Source organism: Mustela nigripes, chromosome 3, assembly GCF_022355385.1.
Source record: "Mustela nigripes isolate SB6536 chromosome 3, MUSNIG.SB6536, whole genome shotgun sequence".
NCBI lineage: Eukaryota > Metazoa > Chordata > Mammalia > Carnivora > Mustelidae > Mustela > Mustela nigripes.
The window spans coordinates 8,746,485-8,764,273 of record NC_081559.1 but is presented as its reverse complement, the minus strand read 5'-3'; the positions used below and the strand labels follow the sequence as shown (position 1 = coordinate 8,764,273).

Below are 17,789 nucleotides of genomic sequence, written 5' to 3'. Positions count from 1 at the left end.
GCTTTGACAGAATAAAGAATAAAACAACATGACTTAAAGTTTGGTAAATTATACTTCATCACAGGGGCCCCTGGGTGGCTCAGTCATTAAGCATCTGCCTTTGGCTCAGATCATGATCCCAGGGTCCTGGGATCGAGCCCTGTGCCGGGCTCTCTGCTCAGTAGGAAGCCTGTTTCTCCCTCTCCCTCTACCTGCTTGTGTTCCCTCTCTTGCTGTGTCTCTCTCTGTCAAATAAATAAATAAAATCTTTAAAAAAAATTATACTTCTTCCCAATTAAAGACTTCTGCTCATCAAAAGACATCATTAAGAAAATATAAAGGCAAACCATTATGTCAGAAACATACTTCTGACAATGGGTTTGTTTTTAGAATATATAAAATACTTGTATAACTCAATCATAGAACCTCAATAACCCAACTTTTTTTTTTAAAGATTTTATTTATTTATTTATTTATTTGATAGAGATCACAAGTAAGCAGAGAGGCAGAGAGAGGAGGAAGCAGGCCTCCCGCTGAACAGAGAGCCCTGAGCCGAAGGCAGAGGCTTTAACCCACTGAACCATACAGGTGCCAATAACCCAACTTTTATAAATGGAGTTTTTTTAAAGGTCAGCAGGTAATATTTTTAGCAGAAAATTCGAATGTCCCCACTGTCACTTGGGAACACATTATCATCAGAGGATTAAGATGAAATCAATTCTGCTGCCGAGATTTCTTATGGATTTTCCCAGGACCAGACTTACTGAATGCACTTTCGAAGTGAGAAGGCAAAGGTCTGCTATTCAATTTTGTTTAAAATAATTGGGTAATATCTTAGGCATCTAGAGTACTCAAGAGCTCTGGAAATACTAGGAACTAAGCGTTGTTTTGTGGGGGGAGCTGTTTTGGTTTTGTTTGGGGGGAGGGGAGTTTGTTGACTTTTTAAAAAATAGAATAAAAGCTCACTAGTTGTATGTCAGAGCTCACAATTGATAAATAGCACCATGAAAGAGAATCATTTGCCCATTATGCCCAAAAACATCCAAAGAAATGCCCGTCTGAATTGTTCTCAATTTCTGCCCTCTCTGAATCTACTCCCTTTATCATATGAAATATATGCCTGGAAATTTGAGTAATATTTTAAGAATGGCATTTCTTCCACATACTCACATAATTTTATTAATGGACTAAAATATGTGGTCCATTACAAAATGATGTGACTCATGGCTTAGGGTCTTACCTAATTTAATAGTCTAAGGTGGAAAGTTTTTTCATCCCTTTTATATTAAAAAAAAAAAAAACCCGACAAACATTTTAAAGTCTAGTTTTACTCACACAAAACCTCAGGTTCATGATAGACCTTTCAATCCAAATCCATTTTGTCTTGTGGACTGGACAACAACAAGCTCCATTTTCTCAGAAGGGAACAGAGAATTTAGAGCCACTTCTTGGTGTGTCTGTAGTCCGTTATATCCTGTAGAAGCTGAAGTCGTCCCAGAGAGTTCTGTGGCTTCCTCCCTCATGACTGGCCCAGCACCTCAACACCTCTTGTGTTCATTTCCTGTGGCTACTGCAACACATTGACAAGATGTCAGTAGCTTAAAACAGCAAACATTATCCTCTCCCAGGTTTGGAAGCAAGAAGTCTCTAATCAGTATCCCTGAACCCAAATCAAGGTGTGGACAGGAGTCTGCTTCCTCTGGAGACTCTAAGGGAAAATCTGTTCCTTTCTCCTTTGAGCTTCTGGGGGCTGCCCACATTCCTTGGATTGCGGTTGCAACTGCAGCACAACTTAACTAGGATGCTGTGTGTGGTCATAAAAGTGCCACACTCTGTCCGTTTCACTTTTCTTTTCTTTTTTCTTTCTTTCTTTTGCAACAGCTAGAGTGAATAGTAATTTATACTTTACTGATCCATTGAATATTCAAGTCAAATCAACAAATCTTTATTGGCCACCTACAGTTATTTCTTTCCATTAAAATATGATAGGATGTAAGGTTTTTTTAAAGATTGTATTTATTTATTTAAAAGACAGTGAGTGAAAGAGAGAGCAGAGCAGAAAGGGACAGAGGGAGAGGAAGCAGACTCCCCGCTCAGTGGGAAAACCTATATGGGGCTTGATCCCAGGACCCTGGGATCATGAGCTGAGCCTAAGACAGACACTTAACCAACTGAGCCACCCAGACGCCCCAACAGGTGGTAAATCTTTAGATAAACAAAACAAGATAGATATGTAACACGGCTCACGTTTCAAAAGAGCTTTATGAGAATCTAAGCTGAACTTTGACCTCAAGAATGATTAACTCCGTAGATGACTGTGGTAGGCTTGCTACTGTGTACCAGGCATCGTGCCAGTGATAAAAAAGCCCGAAGAAGCAGGGATGAAAAGGACGCGTTGCCTCCTTCGAGAAGCTCACCTGGGGAACAATAAAACACGTGGAAGCCAACAGAGTCATTCTAAGTTGACGGGCTAAGAGCTGTTGAAGTGACTAAATGGTTTCCTTTTCTGAGAGGAAGTGAGTTTGAGGTGAGCCCTGAAAGGCAGGGATACGCTCTGAGGGCTCGCAAGGGGTGTCTAGGCAGAAGCAACAGCCCAATGGAAGGCACGTGGGTGATGTTGGCGGGGGAGGACGAAGGGTGGGAAGGGTGGGATCCGGTTCTGTTGACCTTTGACCTTGACCTTTATGCCCTGCCCAAGAGCCTAGACTTTATCTCACAGGCACCAAGAAGCCAGTAGAGGCGGATGTGATCTCGTAATGTCTTCTTCAACTGCGTGACCTTGTTTTTCTGTTGCCTCTGTCCCGGGGTCAGTGGCAAAGCCAAAGGTATTGCCAACCGCCTCCGACTGTCCGCTACAAAAGGAGACTGACTACAGGAAAGCTGTGGCAAAGCCCTGAGGTATTGTTTTGGCTTGCCATCTATTAGGAAAAATCCTTTGCTCCTTTATTATGACTTTGGATAGCCCGGCATGACGGGGAACTGGGACCCTGGGTCTCAAATCCAGGTTGAGAGAGTCTGGATTTTATCTCAGACACTGTGTGGACTGTTCTCTTGCTGTTTGTCCAAGCTGGTTCAGATCAAGAATCGTTATCGTGATTTTTACCTTGTGTTGCCTCCACTCCTTCAGCTTAGTTGTAGGACAGAAAGCTTGAACTTAGGACAGGATTAAAAAGTACACGCTGCCTGGCCCCGGGTGACCAGCACTGGTTGCTCAGGAAAGCTGGTGGCACGGAAGGTGACCAGAGGAGGGACCGTGGGAGAAAGGAAGGCTGCTGCTGAGGCCCCAGCCGGTGCCCGGGACACCTGAGGAGGCCGGGAGGTGAGGGCAAGCGCTCTTAAGGACAAAGATGGTCAGTCACGCGGCCGCTTTCCTCCTCCTTTATACATTCAGGCTCCTAGGATTGGCTCATACTCTGGCCCTTAAGAGGTGTCAACAGATGTAAAATGTTCTAAAAAGTGGAAGATCTTTTTTTCTTCTTCAATATACCCCTTCAACTCTTTAAAAAACATTCTGAACAAAACAGAGGCCAGCAAAGAATTCAAGAGATTTCTGCATGGTGAGCGACTAGAGAATCCCGAGGACCGACGCCACAGAACTGGAGATACTTTCCGTGGTGTCAGTATTGCCAAAGTGGACAAAGGGCTAACCGTATTGCGGAGGAGTTCGAGAATGTTGGATTTAAAAAAAAACAAAAACAAACAAACAAACAAAAAAAAAACTAGTTTCATCTCCCCCATCCGAATGGGAGAGGAAAGAAATCCAGTTTCAGTGGTTTCTGGGCCTTCCCACACCTCCCCAAGGTCTCACAGGGTCTAGAACTGTTCTGTGGCCCCAGGACGTGAGGGGCGAGCCTCTCCCCTCCCAAGCATCATGATCACTGCCACGGCTCTTGGCTTCTGTTCTGTGTCTGGCAAGAGGCCTGTGTGCCTCTTCTCCCCTCTTCTCTTTACTCTACCTTCAAGCAGCGATCTGCCCGCTGCCAGGAAAAACAGTCCTGGTCGCCAGGAGCCAGGAGCTGCCCGGCTTGCCCTGCGGATCGCCTGAGCCATCTTCCCACCGGCTTTAAAGTTCTCGTGGGGGCTGAGGAAGCAATCGATAGACAGTAATTTTCCCTTTCCCTCATTCGGAGCAGGCTAAAGAGAAAGGAAATTAAATTTTGTCCCTGTTCACAATACAGCTAAATAGCTATCATCAGCTCTGTCTTTTGCTGCCTAATAGAGACAGGAAGGCCTTGAAGAGGGTGTAGAGTCTGACAGGGATCATCTTAAAACCTCTCTCTGCCTCTCACAATACCTCTTCATTTACCATCCTTTCCTCGCCTTTAACGGCACATCGAATTTATTGTCTTAGTTGGTAACTCAATCAGCTCGTTTATTGGGTTTCTTTTATGTGTGGAGCCTTGAGCCGAGCACTCTATTTTCTTTCCAATTTCTAATTGAGAAACGCCAGCAAAGCCCCTCATTCAGATGCCTCTGCATGTGGAAGAGCCTTTTTGCCTAGAATACCCCGACCACTATTTTCACAAATGCTCTGCTTAACGGAGAGCCTGAACAGGATCATTTAAACCTGAAATGAACGGTTTGGGAATCTAAACTATTTGGGTTTTTTTGTTTTCTCCTGATGGAACTCCTTGACCAAATGCTTGCAAAATATCTACTTAGTGCCGTGCTGATACATTCTGAAGAAAATGTCATCATCAGCATTGTCAATAATCCATTCTGCTCTTTAAAACAGAAATCTAAGATTAATAAATAATTAGAAGAATTTAGAACACTTGTTTTATTCAAATATATAGTTTCTTTCAACAGTCAGCGGAACCGCAGTCTCAGTGAACAGATAAGGTGTGTGTTACCGTCAGTCCGTGGCTCCGTGGAGAAACGGCACTGGCAAACTTTCTTCCACTGTACGTCCCTCTAGTAACAGATACTGCATCTTTTATAAACCGAAGGTGCGTGTCAACCTTGCATCTAGCTAGTCTGTCGGCACCATTTTCCGGACACATTTGTTCACTTCATGTCTTTGAGTCACATTTTGGTAATTCTCACAACATTTCAAACTTTTTCATCATTATTATATCTGTTACGGTGATCTGGGATCAGTGACCTTTGGTGTTACCGTGTAATCGTTTTGGGGCACCATGAACCACAGCGACTTAAGACAGAAGATTCAATAAACGTTGTGTGCCCCAACGGCTCCCGTCTCTCTCCTTTTCCTCAGGCCTCCCTGTTCCACAAGACACTCTATTGAAATTCGGCCAATTAATTACCTGCAGTGGTTTCTAAGTGCTCAAGTGAAGGGAAGAGTTGCGTGTTTCTCACTTTGAATCAAAAGGCTGGGTGACCCGTCAGTCAAGTGACCGACTCTCGATTTTAGGCTCAGGCTCAGGTCATGATTTCAGGGTCGTGAGATCAAGCCCCACAACCGGCTCCATATCAAGCTCTGCACTGGGCATGGAGCCTGCTTAAGAGTCTCTCTCTCCCTCTCCTTACGCCCCTCCCCTTCCTCTCGCTCCGGCTCTATCTCCCCAGGAGGAAGGAAGGAAGAGGGGAGGGAGAGAGGGAAGGAAAAAGGAAGGGAATCAAAAGCTAAACATGATGAAGTTAGTGAAGCAGGCGTGTTGAAAGCGGAGATAGGCCAAAAGCTCTGTGCCGGCTAGCCAAGTTGTAAAGGCAAAAGAAAAGTTCTCAAAGGAAATCAGAACTATCACTCCAGTGAACACGCAAATGATAAGAAAGCAAAATAGCCTTGTTACTGATATGGAGAACGTTTTAGGGGTCTGGATAGAAGATCAAACCAGCCACAACATGTCCTTAAGCCAAAGCCTGATCTAGAGCAGGACCCTAATTCTCTTCAATTTTCTGTAGGCTGAGATGGGTGACGGAGCTGAACAAGAAGTCGGAAGCTTGCAGAGGTGACTTCGTGATGTTTGAGGGAAGAAGCCACCTCTAGTACATCAAACTGCAAAGGTGCAGCTGCAAGCGTTAATGTACAAACCACAGATTGTCCAGAAGATGCAGCTCAGATAACTGATCAAGGTGGCCACACTAAGCGACGGATTTTCCATGTAGACAAAACAGCCTTCCACAGGGAGAAGATGCCATCCAGACTTTCATACTAGATACTAGAAGTCAATGCCTGCTTTCAAAGGACAGGCTGACTCTCTTACTAGCGGCTAATGCAGCTGGTGACTGTAAATGAAAGCAGTGCTCAGTGACCATCCTGGAAATCCCAGAGCCTTTAAAAATTATGCTAAATCTACTCGGCCTGTGCTCTAAAAATGGAACAACAAAGCCTGATGGGAGCACATCTGTTTATAACATGACTTACTGAATACTCTAAGACCCACTCTTGAGACCCACTCCTCAGAAAATAATATTCTTTTGAAAATATTACTGCTCATTGGCAATGCACTTGATCTCCCAAGAGCCCTGATAGAGATGTACAGTAAGATTAATGTTTTCGTGCCTGCAAACACGACATCCATTCTGTAGCCCACGGGTCAAGGAAAGACATTTCATAAGGCTATAGCTGCCATAGACAGTGATTTCTCTGATGGATCTGGGCAAAATAAATGGAAAACCTTCAGGAAAGGATTCACCATTCTAGATCCCAATAAGAATATTTGTAATTCATGGGGACACCTGGGTGGCTCAGTTGGTTAAGCGGCTGCCTTCGGCTCAGGTCATGATCCCAGCGTCCTGGGATCGAGTCCCACATCGGGCTCCTTGCTCGGCAGGGAGCCTGCTTCTCCCTCTGCCTCTGCCTGCCATTCTGTCTGCCTGTGCTCGCTCTCTCCCCCTCTCTCTCTCTCTGACAAATAAATAAATAAAATCTTTTTTAAAAACTAAAAAATAAATTAAAAAAAAGAAGATTTGTAATTCATGGGACGAGGTCAAAATGGCAACATTCACAGAGTTCGGAAGAAGAAGTTGATTCCAACTCTCATAGATGACTTTGAGGAGTTCAAGATGTCGATGGAGGAAATTACTGCAGATGTGGTGGACATAGCATGAGAACCGGAGTTAGAATTGGAGCCTGAAGATGGGACTGAGTTGCTGCAACCTCATGGCAAAACTTGAGAGGTGGGTAAAATGTTATCAAATGGCATTGCATGCTAGAGAGAAATCATTCCGGAAAGGAAGAGTCAATCGATGTGATAAACTTCTCTTCTCTTCTCTTAAGAAACTGCCAGGGCCACCCCAACCTTCAGCAACCACCACCCCGATCAGTGAGCAGCCACCAACATCAAAGCAAGACCTTCCACCGGCAAAAAGAGGTTGGCTCACTGATGGTTAGCTTTCTTTTTTTCTTTTAGTAATAAAGCATTTTTAAAGCATTTTTAAATTAAGGTATGTACCTTTTTTTTTTTAGACACAGTGATCTTGCACACTTACTATACTGTAGTATAGTGCAACCATAACTTTTATATGCACTGGAAAACCAAACAATTCGTTTGATTCTCTTTTTTGTGGTATTCACTTAATTGGGGAGGTCTGGAACCTAACCCACAATATCTTTGAGGTATGCCTATAAATATTTCATAAATGGGGAGCTCTTAAATGGGAGAAAATGAGCTGTGTTTTTTATGTACATGGGGATAAAGTTAGAAAATATTCACAGATAGATGGCTGTGAGAATCTATCCTTGCTTACTCCGTCTTTCCCATTTTAGAGAATGTATCATTTACGTGTTGGGCTCGGTGTGCTCGGCACAGGAAATACAAGGTTGAGCACTGTCTAAGGAGTTTATAGTATAACGACTCGGCTGTAATCTCATTAACAGTTTCATATTTCGAATCGTGAAGTGCTTGAACTTCAAACTCTGGGAGTTTTAAGGAGAGATGACGTAGTAAAAACGTCTCAAAACTCAAGTCCTAGGCCGAATTTTCTTCTCATTTTCTAACCTTTGCCGAGGCAATCTCACCCATTTACATGCTAACGATTCCCATATTTACATTCCCCCCCCCCCCAGATCTCCCCTCTGGGCTCCAGGACTGTGTATCCAACAAGGTACTCTCCACCCCGTGAAGATCTTAAAGGCCCTTCAAGCGCACGTCCAGAGTGGACCTCGTGATCTTCTTCCCTCCACGCCAGTGTTGGATATCTCAGCCGATGGCCCTGTCGTCCACTCCGCGGCCTAATCCCGACACCCAGGGATTGTTCTCGAAATTCTCTTCCGCCCAGCTTGGCCTTTCACAGCATTCAGACCTTCTAAATATCGCTCAGGTCCTCCCACGCTCTGCATCTGTGTTACCGTCCTCATCCCGTTTAGCATCTCCCAGCCTGGGTCACTGCAGTAGACACCTAACTGGTCTTCTACAACCCTCTTTCCTAGTTAATCGCTCCTCCTTACTGGAACCAGAACAGTATTTTAAAACTGCAAGTCTGATCACGCTGCTTGGATACGACAACCCTTCAGTCAGCATTGCTCGCAGCAGACAGATCATAATCTGACGACCTCGGCGGCCCCACGTCTCAGAGCAGACTCCCCTGCTCTTCCCGGCACAATAATCCATCTTCCGTGGCTCCGGTGTGCCATACTGCTTTCGGCCACAGAGTCTAGCGCAGCTGTTCACCTTGTTTGAAACTCTCGCCCTCTGTCTCCCTACGTTGCCTCGGTAACCCCTCCTCACCTAGCAAGATGTAAGGTCACTTCTTCACAGAAGCCTTTCCTGACTCTTGAGACGGAATCAAAGCCCCCTCTTCTACCTCTCACAGCACCCAATTTCTCTTCATGGATATTCTCATCATTTGTATTTATACATTTTGTTGTATAATGATTTGATTTATCTCTGTCTTGCCCACTAATATATTAATTTCATGAAGGCAGGACCTATTATTCCTAACATTTTATCCTCAAAGCAGTGCCTGGCCCATAGTGGGCTCTCAGTAAAATTTTGTTCCCTGGGGGAGTCTGAGTGGTTCATTCAATGAAGCGTTTGACTCTTGATTTCAGCTCAGGTCATGCATGATCTCAGGGTCTTGAGATCAAGCCCCGCATTGGGCTCTGTGCTCAGCCCAGCAGGGAGTCTCCATGAGATTCCCTCTCCCTCTGCCTCTCCCCCCACCCAAACTTCACACTCTTTCTCTCTCAAGTAAATAAATAAATATTTTCTAAAAGTTTGCTGCCTGAATGAAGAAAGGAATGAACAAATGTGGGTCATTGTGACTTGCCAGGGTCAATACGCAAGACAGACCACAGCCGGGTATTCTAATTTCTAGTCCAGATTACTAGCCTTGTCACAAAGACCTTGTCCTGGGTTGTTCTGAATTATTGCAACCAAAGCAACTTCATAACTCAAATCCCATTTCTCTACCCTACCATTTACTTTGGATGGCATTTATACAGCAAGAATGGGTTTGCAACTGTTCTTTTTTTCCAAGAAACACATGCTCTCGTTTTGCTGTACTTTGAAGGGTTTTTTTTTTTTTTTATGATAAACCATGCTGCTATTTAAAACCTGTAATGCTTTTTGAGATTCTCAGAAGAACTATAAGGTGTAGGTCACAAAGAACAATTTTATCTCTTGCAATAGAATTTCCTGTTCAAAAATGATGTTAATTTAAAAAGCTGGTATCTCCAAAGGAGCCTTCTATTAGGTGGGTAATCATCATCATATTGCCAGCTGCCGTGTATACCCTTCCCTTAAGAGTGAAAAAGTAAAAAGCCACTTTGCTGTGTAGAAGTGCCTTGTGTGTTTCATAAAAAAACACATAAAATGTTCAGAGGTTAGAGGAGTGGCCACTGTATTTATAAGACATATAAGTTCACTGTCACCCCTGAAGAAGCTTGAAGACGTGAATCTCAAGGGTCTTTGGTGCCAGGCATGAGAATGGAATCATTAGTTTCCGATTGCTCCTGCTCACGTCACTGACTCCCACGTGCAGCTGGTCCGCTGGCTATAAGTAGCCGTGAATGGCTCTGCAGATTGTAAACAGGGTAGCCAACCAGGGCCAGCCAAAACCCAACTCCGGGTAAGTTTCTTCAGCCTTTCCTGCGCGTTTCATTTCCATTTCACGCGCTGGGGTGGGAAACAAGCTGTGGTTATGCCCGTGTGCTACGGTCTGTCCCAGACTTGTGTGTACAGTTTTTTCTCGGTTTAGGGTATATTTTTTCTTTTCTTTCTTCTCTTCCTCCTCCTCCTTCTTCATTGTTCAAGACTACTATCTTAACACTTCAGTAATTCAAGGTTTTTTCTTTTTGCTTTTTAAGAATTGCGCTTTCTCTGGAGACAAAAAAGTGCATTTTTTTTTTCCAAAGATGAAAAGGCATACTCGGACTTTCTAGGTTGTATCATAACTGCTTTGCTTATCACTGTATAATATTCTCATCATCATGGACGCCTTTGAGGTAATCAATTGAATTGGGGGGGCTCTTCATCTGCAAATCAACACAGAAAAAAAAGAGGGATGCAAAATTCAGGGAAGCAAATATACTATTTCTTCCTTCTTGTCTCTCTTCAAAAATAGTTTCTCTTTCTCTTCTCCACTTTTGCCTCCCTCTCTCCTCCCCTCCCTTCTTTTACCTTCTTCTCCCTCCTCCTCCTTTTCCGTTTCTTTCTCTTTCTGTCTTCTCTCTCTAACCACTGCCATCTCCCTGGTCCTTCCTTCTTCTCAGCTGCATTCCATCATGCCCAAAGCCTTCCTGCTGCTGTGCGTTGCCCTGGTGCTACTTGGGCTTGTGCATGGAGCCACGTTGAGAAACAGAGAGAAATGGAAGTCACTCAACAACCCCAGAAACCGAGATCTGGTAAGAGCATGCACGGGGACCTGCTGGGCTACAGGGTGAAACTGGCAGGTCTTTGGACGTATGGGTGCTGCAGTCTGCTGGGGCGCAGTGGAGAGGGGGCTGCCACGTGCCAAGACGAGTCCTTAACAGGACTGGTCAAGGGCTTTGCTAGCCTAGTGGCTGGTACCCTATTGTTCCTTTGGCCAATTTACATCTGTCTCTGTAAGGAGAAACAAATTTATATTTAGAGATGATTTTATACTCATACAGCACATTACATTTGTAAATGATCTCACATACGCATTGACCTTATAGCCTGGATTTCTCATAGGTATACAAAATCAAGAACATAGCAGAGAACTGATTTTTGCACAGTTCAGATTGAACTGATGATAAAACAGAGTCTCACATGACCAACACATGCAAAGCTCAACTGGAAAAACTGAAAATTGATCTGCATTCTTATCGATTTACCAGGCATTATTTTCTTTCTTTTTTTTGAAGATTTATTTTTAGGTAATCTCTACATCCACTGTGGGGCTTGAACCCACAACCCCAAGACCAAGAGTTGCACTTTCCACTAACTGAGCCAGCCAGGAACCCCCCTTCCCCAAATTATTTTCAATAAAAGTTATCTAGGAAAATGAATTACAAACACTAGCAAAAATTCTCTTTTAAAAATATGCCAAATATGGGCACCTGGATGGCTCAGTGGGTTAAAGCCTCTGCCTTCGGCTCTGGTCAGGATCTCAGAGTCCTGGGATGGAGCCCCCTGTCGGGCTCTCTGCTCAGCAGGGAGCCTGCTTCCCCCTCTCCTGTCTGCTGCTCTGCCTACTTGTGATCTCTCTCTCTCTGTCAAATAAATAAATAAAATCTTAAAAAAAAATGCCAAATACAATAAACATGCTAACCTTACTATTTCAAAATACAGTTTCCATAAGGAAATGGATGTGAAATATGACAGTGTAAGGTTAAAACAACCAAGTAGCCCGTTGCAACCGTCTATGTATGCATTTCCTAAAGGAAAGCTGGAAAATGCACATCTTACAGTTCACGTCTTACAGTTCTAGCATAGAAAACAATGCCTGGGATCTCACCTTTAGTCAGAGAGGAGGCATGGAGCGCTGATCACTGTGAAATTTGGTTTAATCCCTGACTTAAGTGTTTCAGAGGTGGTTTACAATAAACCCTCTAACTATGATGGTGTTAAAAAAAAATGATATTCCTCTTTCAATCTATACCAAGAATGTTGAATTATCTTGTTTAGCGTTGAAATATCAGAAAGAAGGCAGGTAAAGGACAGTGGAGGGTGATGTAGGAAAGAATGTCAGGGTTTGAAGCCGACAGCCAAGAATTCTTGATATGTTTTTGGTGCAAAAAGGTGATTTTGTTAAAGCAGGGGGACAGGACCCGTGGGCAGAAAGAGCTGCATGGGGGTCATGAGGAGTGGCCCATTATATACTTTCAAGGTGGAGGGGGTAGGGACAGCATCAGTCTCTAAGAAACTTTGTAAGCAGGGTTTCCAGGATCTTGAGAGGGCTAGCTATTATTGGGAAAAGGTCATTTATTACTGTCCAATACAACCTGAGTCATGAGACCCTTCAGATGTGTATGGGTGGGTCATATACCTGGGGGATGATTGCCAAGAGGTATCCTGGGGGGTAGAGATAAAGGAAGTTTCCAAAGGAATTCCCATATGTTAAAGTAAACTTACAGAATTATGGGTGTTGGGCTAAGATTGCCTTTTGCCCTTAGCAGAATATCAACATCGAGGCAGTTGAGTCCCTAGAGGAATGTCCCTCTGCCTCTTTCAAGGGCTTGTCAACAGGCTGTAAGTAGTAAGGACATTTAATCATTTTTCTTCTGCCTTTGATTTCCACATCAGAGGGGAAAGAGGAGAAGTAGCCAAAGTCTATTTCTATTTCCGGGTTTCCACCTCCTGTCTCCTAGATGAGCCCTCAAGTCCATTCACAGAGGGGAAAAATATCTGTCTCTGAGTATTTTTGATGTTTCGTTTACATATGGCACTGAACACTTTCTTTCTCTCTTCAGTTTTTCAGAACCCTTCAGGCATATTTTAAGGGAAGAGGTCTTGATCTTGGGAGGTTTCCAAACACTTTCTCCATGAATGGGAATCCTAGACCTCTCTCTTTCCAATCAGAACTTCTTGCTTCTGCATTTGCAGATTATGAAGAGCAGAAAAACTCCTTTCCTAATTATGTCAAAGGCTGAGTGTTTCCACTGAACACAAGTAAGTTACCCCTTTATCCCTAGAATCTGTCCAATTATACAACTCAGTCAAAAAGAGGAAAGTATTTATTTAGAAAATGATTTTTATTTTCTCAAAGAAATATGTTCTCAGTTCTGATGATAATCATCATTATTAATATTTGGATTTGGTTCATGTATTTCGTGGTCTAGTTTTAAAAATGAGTAATAGTTCAGGTGCCTGGGTGACTTGGTTAGATGTCTCTTGATCTCAGCTCAGGTCTTGATCTCAGGGTCATGAGTTTAAGCCTCATGTTGGGACTTAAGAAAAAGAGGGGCGCCTGGGTGGCTCAGGGGCCTGAGCTTCTGCCTTCGACTTGGGTCATAATCCTAGGGTCCTGGGATCAAGCCCCGCACTGGGCTCTGTGCTTGGCAGGGAGCCTACTTCCCCCTCTCTCTCTGCCTGCCTCTCTGCCTACTTGTCATCTCTGTCTGTCAAATAAATAAAATCTTTTTAAAAATGTAAAAAAATACAAAAAAATTTTTTAAAAAAGAAAGAAATGACAGCTTATGATTTTTTAAGCACAGTTTTCTGGGAAGAGCTATATTGAAAGAATTATCACTTTTTTTTCTTTAAAGGAATCTCTATGCTTGACATAGGACTTGAACTCACATCCCTGATGTTAAGAGTTACCTGCTCTACCAAATGAGCCAGACAGGCTTCCCTTGAATTATCACTCTAAATATAGTGGAATACTATACACTTTTACCTAACCTTTTCTCAAACCAGATCATATAGCTAAGTTATGTGGGAAATCACATATAAAGTAAAATGTCAAACAATGCAGTTGGATTTAATAGAAAAGTTTAAAAAAATGGTTCTTCTTAGAAAAAAGTAATAAACATGTATTTGAAATTGTACTTCCTCACCCAGGGTTGGGGGAGTAAAATACTAGTAAAGATGGCATTTTCCTCATAGAAAAAAAACCCAGAAATTTATTTATGGTTAAGATTTGAGTTTTGATGTTCATATTACCTTAGCATTCCTATCAAATAAATATTTACCATTTACAAAAACCCAGGTATGGTGCATTCTAAGTAAATACATTGTGATTTGAGTCTATTAGCTTTTCGTTTGACTGAATAAAAAAGGGAATTAAATCATAATTAAAATCTACTCCCAGGGGCTCCTGGGTGGCTCAGTCAGTTAAGCCTCTGCCTTCAGCTCAGGTCATGATCCCAAGGTCCTGGGTTCGAGCCCCGCATCAGGCTCCTTGCTCAACTTCTCTCCCCCTCCCTCTGCTGCTCCCCCTGCTTGTGCTCTCTTGCTCTCTTTCTTGAATAAATAAATAAATAAATCTTTAAAAAATTAAAAAATAAATAAAATCTACTCCCATTCTTCCACAAGGTAGAGATGAAATTGTGGGGAAGCATACCATGTTGTACTTTATTGTGCATGTGAAAGGGTTTTGATTATTATTTCCTTTTTAAATGTGATGCTTTTTTAAAATAATGATTGCTATTCTAACAGCAAAATTCAATTTATCATGTGGCATATGCACTCGACAGCTCCCACAATGAGAAATTAATCAGAATAAACAGGAGGATGTTAATGAAGGGTTCCCTTGGTTATTATCTCCACTGAGGCCCTAGGCTATTAGACACTAAAACAGAACAGTTGTTAATACCGCAGTGCCTGCTTCAGCATGAGACAGAATTGCGTACGAGTTGGTTGGAAGCCTTGGTTTCTTCATTTATAAATTGCAGAAACTGATCTCTAACTCAAAGAAAGTGTCAGAGAAAGTATCAAATAAATAACATCATGTGAGCACAGAATGGGGTAATGTTTAAGGGCAGGAAACAGAGAAAGCACCCAGTTGGTAGCATCGTAATGTAATAGGAATTGTTGAATTTTGCGAGAGAAGCTAAGCTTCTATTTGGAGAATAGTTCATAATTACATGTGCTCCCGTCCTAACATCTCCAATTAGGAAAGAAATACAGGGGCGCCTGGCTGGCTCTGTAGGTTGAGCAGTTGACTCTTGGCTTTGGCTCAGATCTCAGGGGCATGGGATCAAGCCCCAGGCTGGGCTCTGTACTCAGCAAAGAGTCTCTTTATGTCTCCCTCTGACCCTCCCACTGCACTCTGTCTCTCTCTCTCTCAAATAAATAAATCTTTAAAAAAGAGAAAGAAAGAAAAAGGAAAAGAAAGAAAAGCAAGAGGGTCATTGTATTGCTTGCATAATCTTCACTTTCTATTTCGTGATAACAGTTTCTTGTTCTTTCAGGTGTCTGGCAATTTAAAAACTACAGATGAAGCTTCTCATTAGAAAAATTCAATCATGGTCATGGCTAAACCGTTTCCCCCCTCCACTCATTTGTCAATTAATAGTGATTTTATTCTACATTTCCAGATTTACATATAAGTAGATTGACCTTTGGGACATATGTGACTTATGTGCATATTTTTGGAGTCTTTTTTTCTGTTCTGTGAACTACAAACTCCGATGTAGAGCTCTTATTTGTAAGAGTTAGAAGAACACCGCAGGCAGAAGAGATGGGGATCTTCTAAATTACATTTCTTTTAAGCTTCTCTTTAAAACATGTATGCAAATTACCTTTTATCAATAAATTATCTGAAAGAGACTCTGCTCATTTTTACTATAGTTCATTCTATGTAATGGAGATTTGGACTTAAAATCTTTTTCCTGAAAAGAAGATGCATTCCCACTTTCAGCATAATGGAGATTTGGGCTTAAAATCTGTCTTTTTCCTGAAAAGAAGATGCATCCCCACTTTCAGCCTACGTTATTGAGAGACCTCCCAGTTTGATACCAAGGAAGAAGAAGTGATAAATATCCACAGGTCAGCGGAAATGGAGAGGAAAAACACTTGGGATTCTAAGAGTTGCTAGGGTCTCCAGGAGATACTACCCACCACCATATTCAGAGCGGGACACTGTGCTACACGAATATCCTAGCCACACTCCGGCTCTAGTTTTTCTCCACACACATCCTTAAGAAGGGAGAGTAGAAATGGGTGGAATCCCCTTCCTTTACAACCAATCTTCTCTCCCTACCCATGCAGGCTGAATCACTCTGCTTCTCATACTTTCATTTGGGATAGCTACTTTTCTTGTATGATTATGTAGAGCTGCATCATTTTCTCTGTGATTCCTACAAAAAGAGCATTGTACTACATGGCAAACATTGGCGTCCTAGTAACATTAGTCTGTATATTCCACAACAGTCTTCTGGAGCTTTTTCGTGGCTCATTGATACTCAATATCAATAATAAAATATTTATGCAAAAATAGATTTCTGCATCTGGTTTAATTTGTCCTGTTTTTAAGATTTTATTTCTTCATTGAGGGAGAGAGAGAGAGAGAAAGAGTGCACACCAGGAGGAGGGCAAACCAGAAGGAGAGGGAAAAGTTAACTCCCTCTGACCAGGAGCCCAGTGCAGGGCATGATCCCAAGACCCCAGGATATGACCTGAGGTAAAGGCAGACTCTTAATCGACTGGGCCACCCAGGCGCCCCTAATTTGTTCTGTTTTAAGTAGCCGTATATGTGCCTGTTTTCCCTGGACTGTTGTGATGCCTTTGTGAGCAGAGATCATACCCAAGCCATTTTTATTTCTCTAGGACCTGGCACAGTGCCGTGCACATAGCAATAGATTTGTCTTGAAGGATGCCTGAATGGCTCCATCAGTTAAGCGGCTGCCTTCAGCTCAGGTCATGACTCTAGTGTCCTGGGATCGAGTCCCGCATCGGCCTCCTTGCTCCACAGGGAGCCTGCTTCTCCCTCTGCCTGCTCTGCCTGCTGTATACACAGACTCAGGGCAGGAGCACACAGTCTTCTGCTGGAAAACTCACTGTTGTAAGGCAGCTGTTGATGGAAGGCCTGACTCCGTCCTGACCAGAGTTTCTGGATGGTGGTACTGTTGGCTGTTGGGGAAGGACAAGTCTCCACTTGTATGACCGTTTAGCACACCCGGTCCTCAGACACTGTATATCAGTCATTTCCCCCACACCTGCCCTATTATTCTGAAAACCCAAACTTCCCTACACCCATTGCTAAAAGTCCACTGCAGAAGTGATTTTCTTCTGAGCTGAGAGCCATTGCTAGGAAAACAGCAGAAGTGTCACGTTTCCTCCAACGAAAATTAATGTTTTGCACGTGATCCAGGTTCCCAAGGAGCTCATGGTGATTCTTTACATAGGTCTCTGACAGCCTCTCAACCATGACTCTGTTCCTCTTTGAGGAGTACTCCATTCTCTGGACATGTCCAGCTGTCCCTCATCCCAGATCTAGGGGAGTCAAGAACCAGGGCGTGAAGTTCTGCTCTACGTGTAAGTCACACACTATCCTTCTACAGTTTCACAGATGCTGTCAGACATGTAAGCCTCTTGGGCTGAGCAAGAGACTTTATTACTCATGGCGCTGCAGACAGCATGATTTTATATCCATGTTGGCTCTCCTTATCCCCGAAGTATCACAGAAGCCACACAGAGGCATGTTTTTGTATATTGCACTTGTGCCACAGCTGAGGAACTCCAAACTTTGAAAATCCCATTCTTACAAGGGGCTACTAGTAACATGTCCAAACTTTGCCCCAAGAGAAACATTATATTTACGGTACTGGTAACATAGCAAATCTGTCCTCTGCCCCAGAGAAAGATAATTTCTCTGTCTTTCAAGGTTGATTACTCTACAGACATCTTTGACAATATAGCCCAGATCGAACATTGTCACAAGCTTTTGCAGAATAGTGAGAGAATCATGGAAAAATTGTCTCTCCAAAAGGGTCACACCCCATTCTGTTTCCTCCCCTTGACGAGGAGAAAGGATGCAGTCACCTTCTCCCTGTATAC

At 43.0% G+C, this 17,789-nt stretch overlaps 1 protein-coding gene across 1 annotated transcript; it reads left to right on the top strand.

Annotated features, from left to right (window-relative positions):
• The first annotated feature begins 10,600 nt into the window (after window positions 1-10,600).
• Window positions 10,601-12,940, top strand: C3H2orf66 (chromosome 3 C2orf66 homolog). The gene is made up of 2 exons (XM_059392630.1): window positions 10,601-10,729; window positions 12,761-12,940. Exons 1-2 carry the CDS (start codon window positions 10,610-10,612, stop codon window positions 12,938-12,940), a joined length of 300 nt encoding a protein of 99 aa, XP_059248613.1. The 5' UTR covers window positions 10,601-10,609.
• Window positions 12,941-17,789: the final 4,849 nt, after the last annotated feature.

What these genes read in the sequence shown, in the direction of transcription:
- C3H2orf66 (XM_059392630.1), top strand. Translation starts at nt 10,610, where the DNA reads ATGCCCAAAGCCTTCCTGCTGCTGTGCGTTGCCCTGGTGCTACTTGGG. An exon ending in ACCCCAGAAACCGAGATCTG is followed by an intron (nt 10,730 to 12,760) that starts GTAAGAGCATGC and finishes TTCTCTCTTCAG; the next exon opens with TTTTTCAGAACCCTTCAGGC.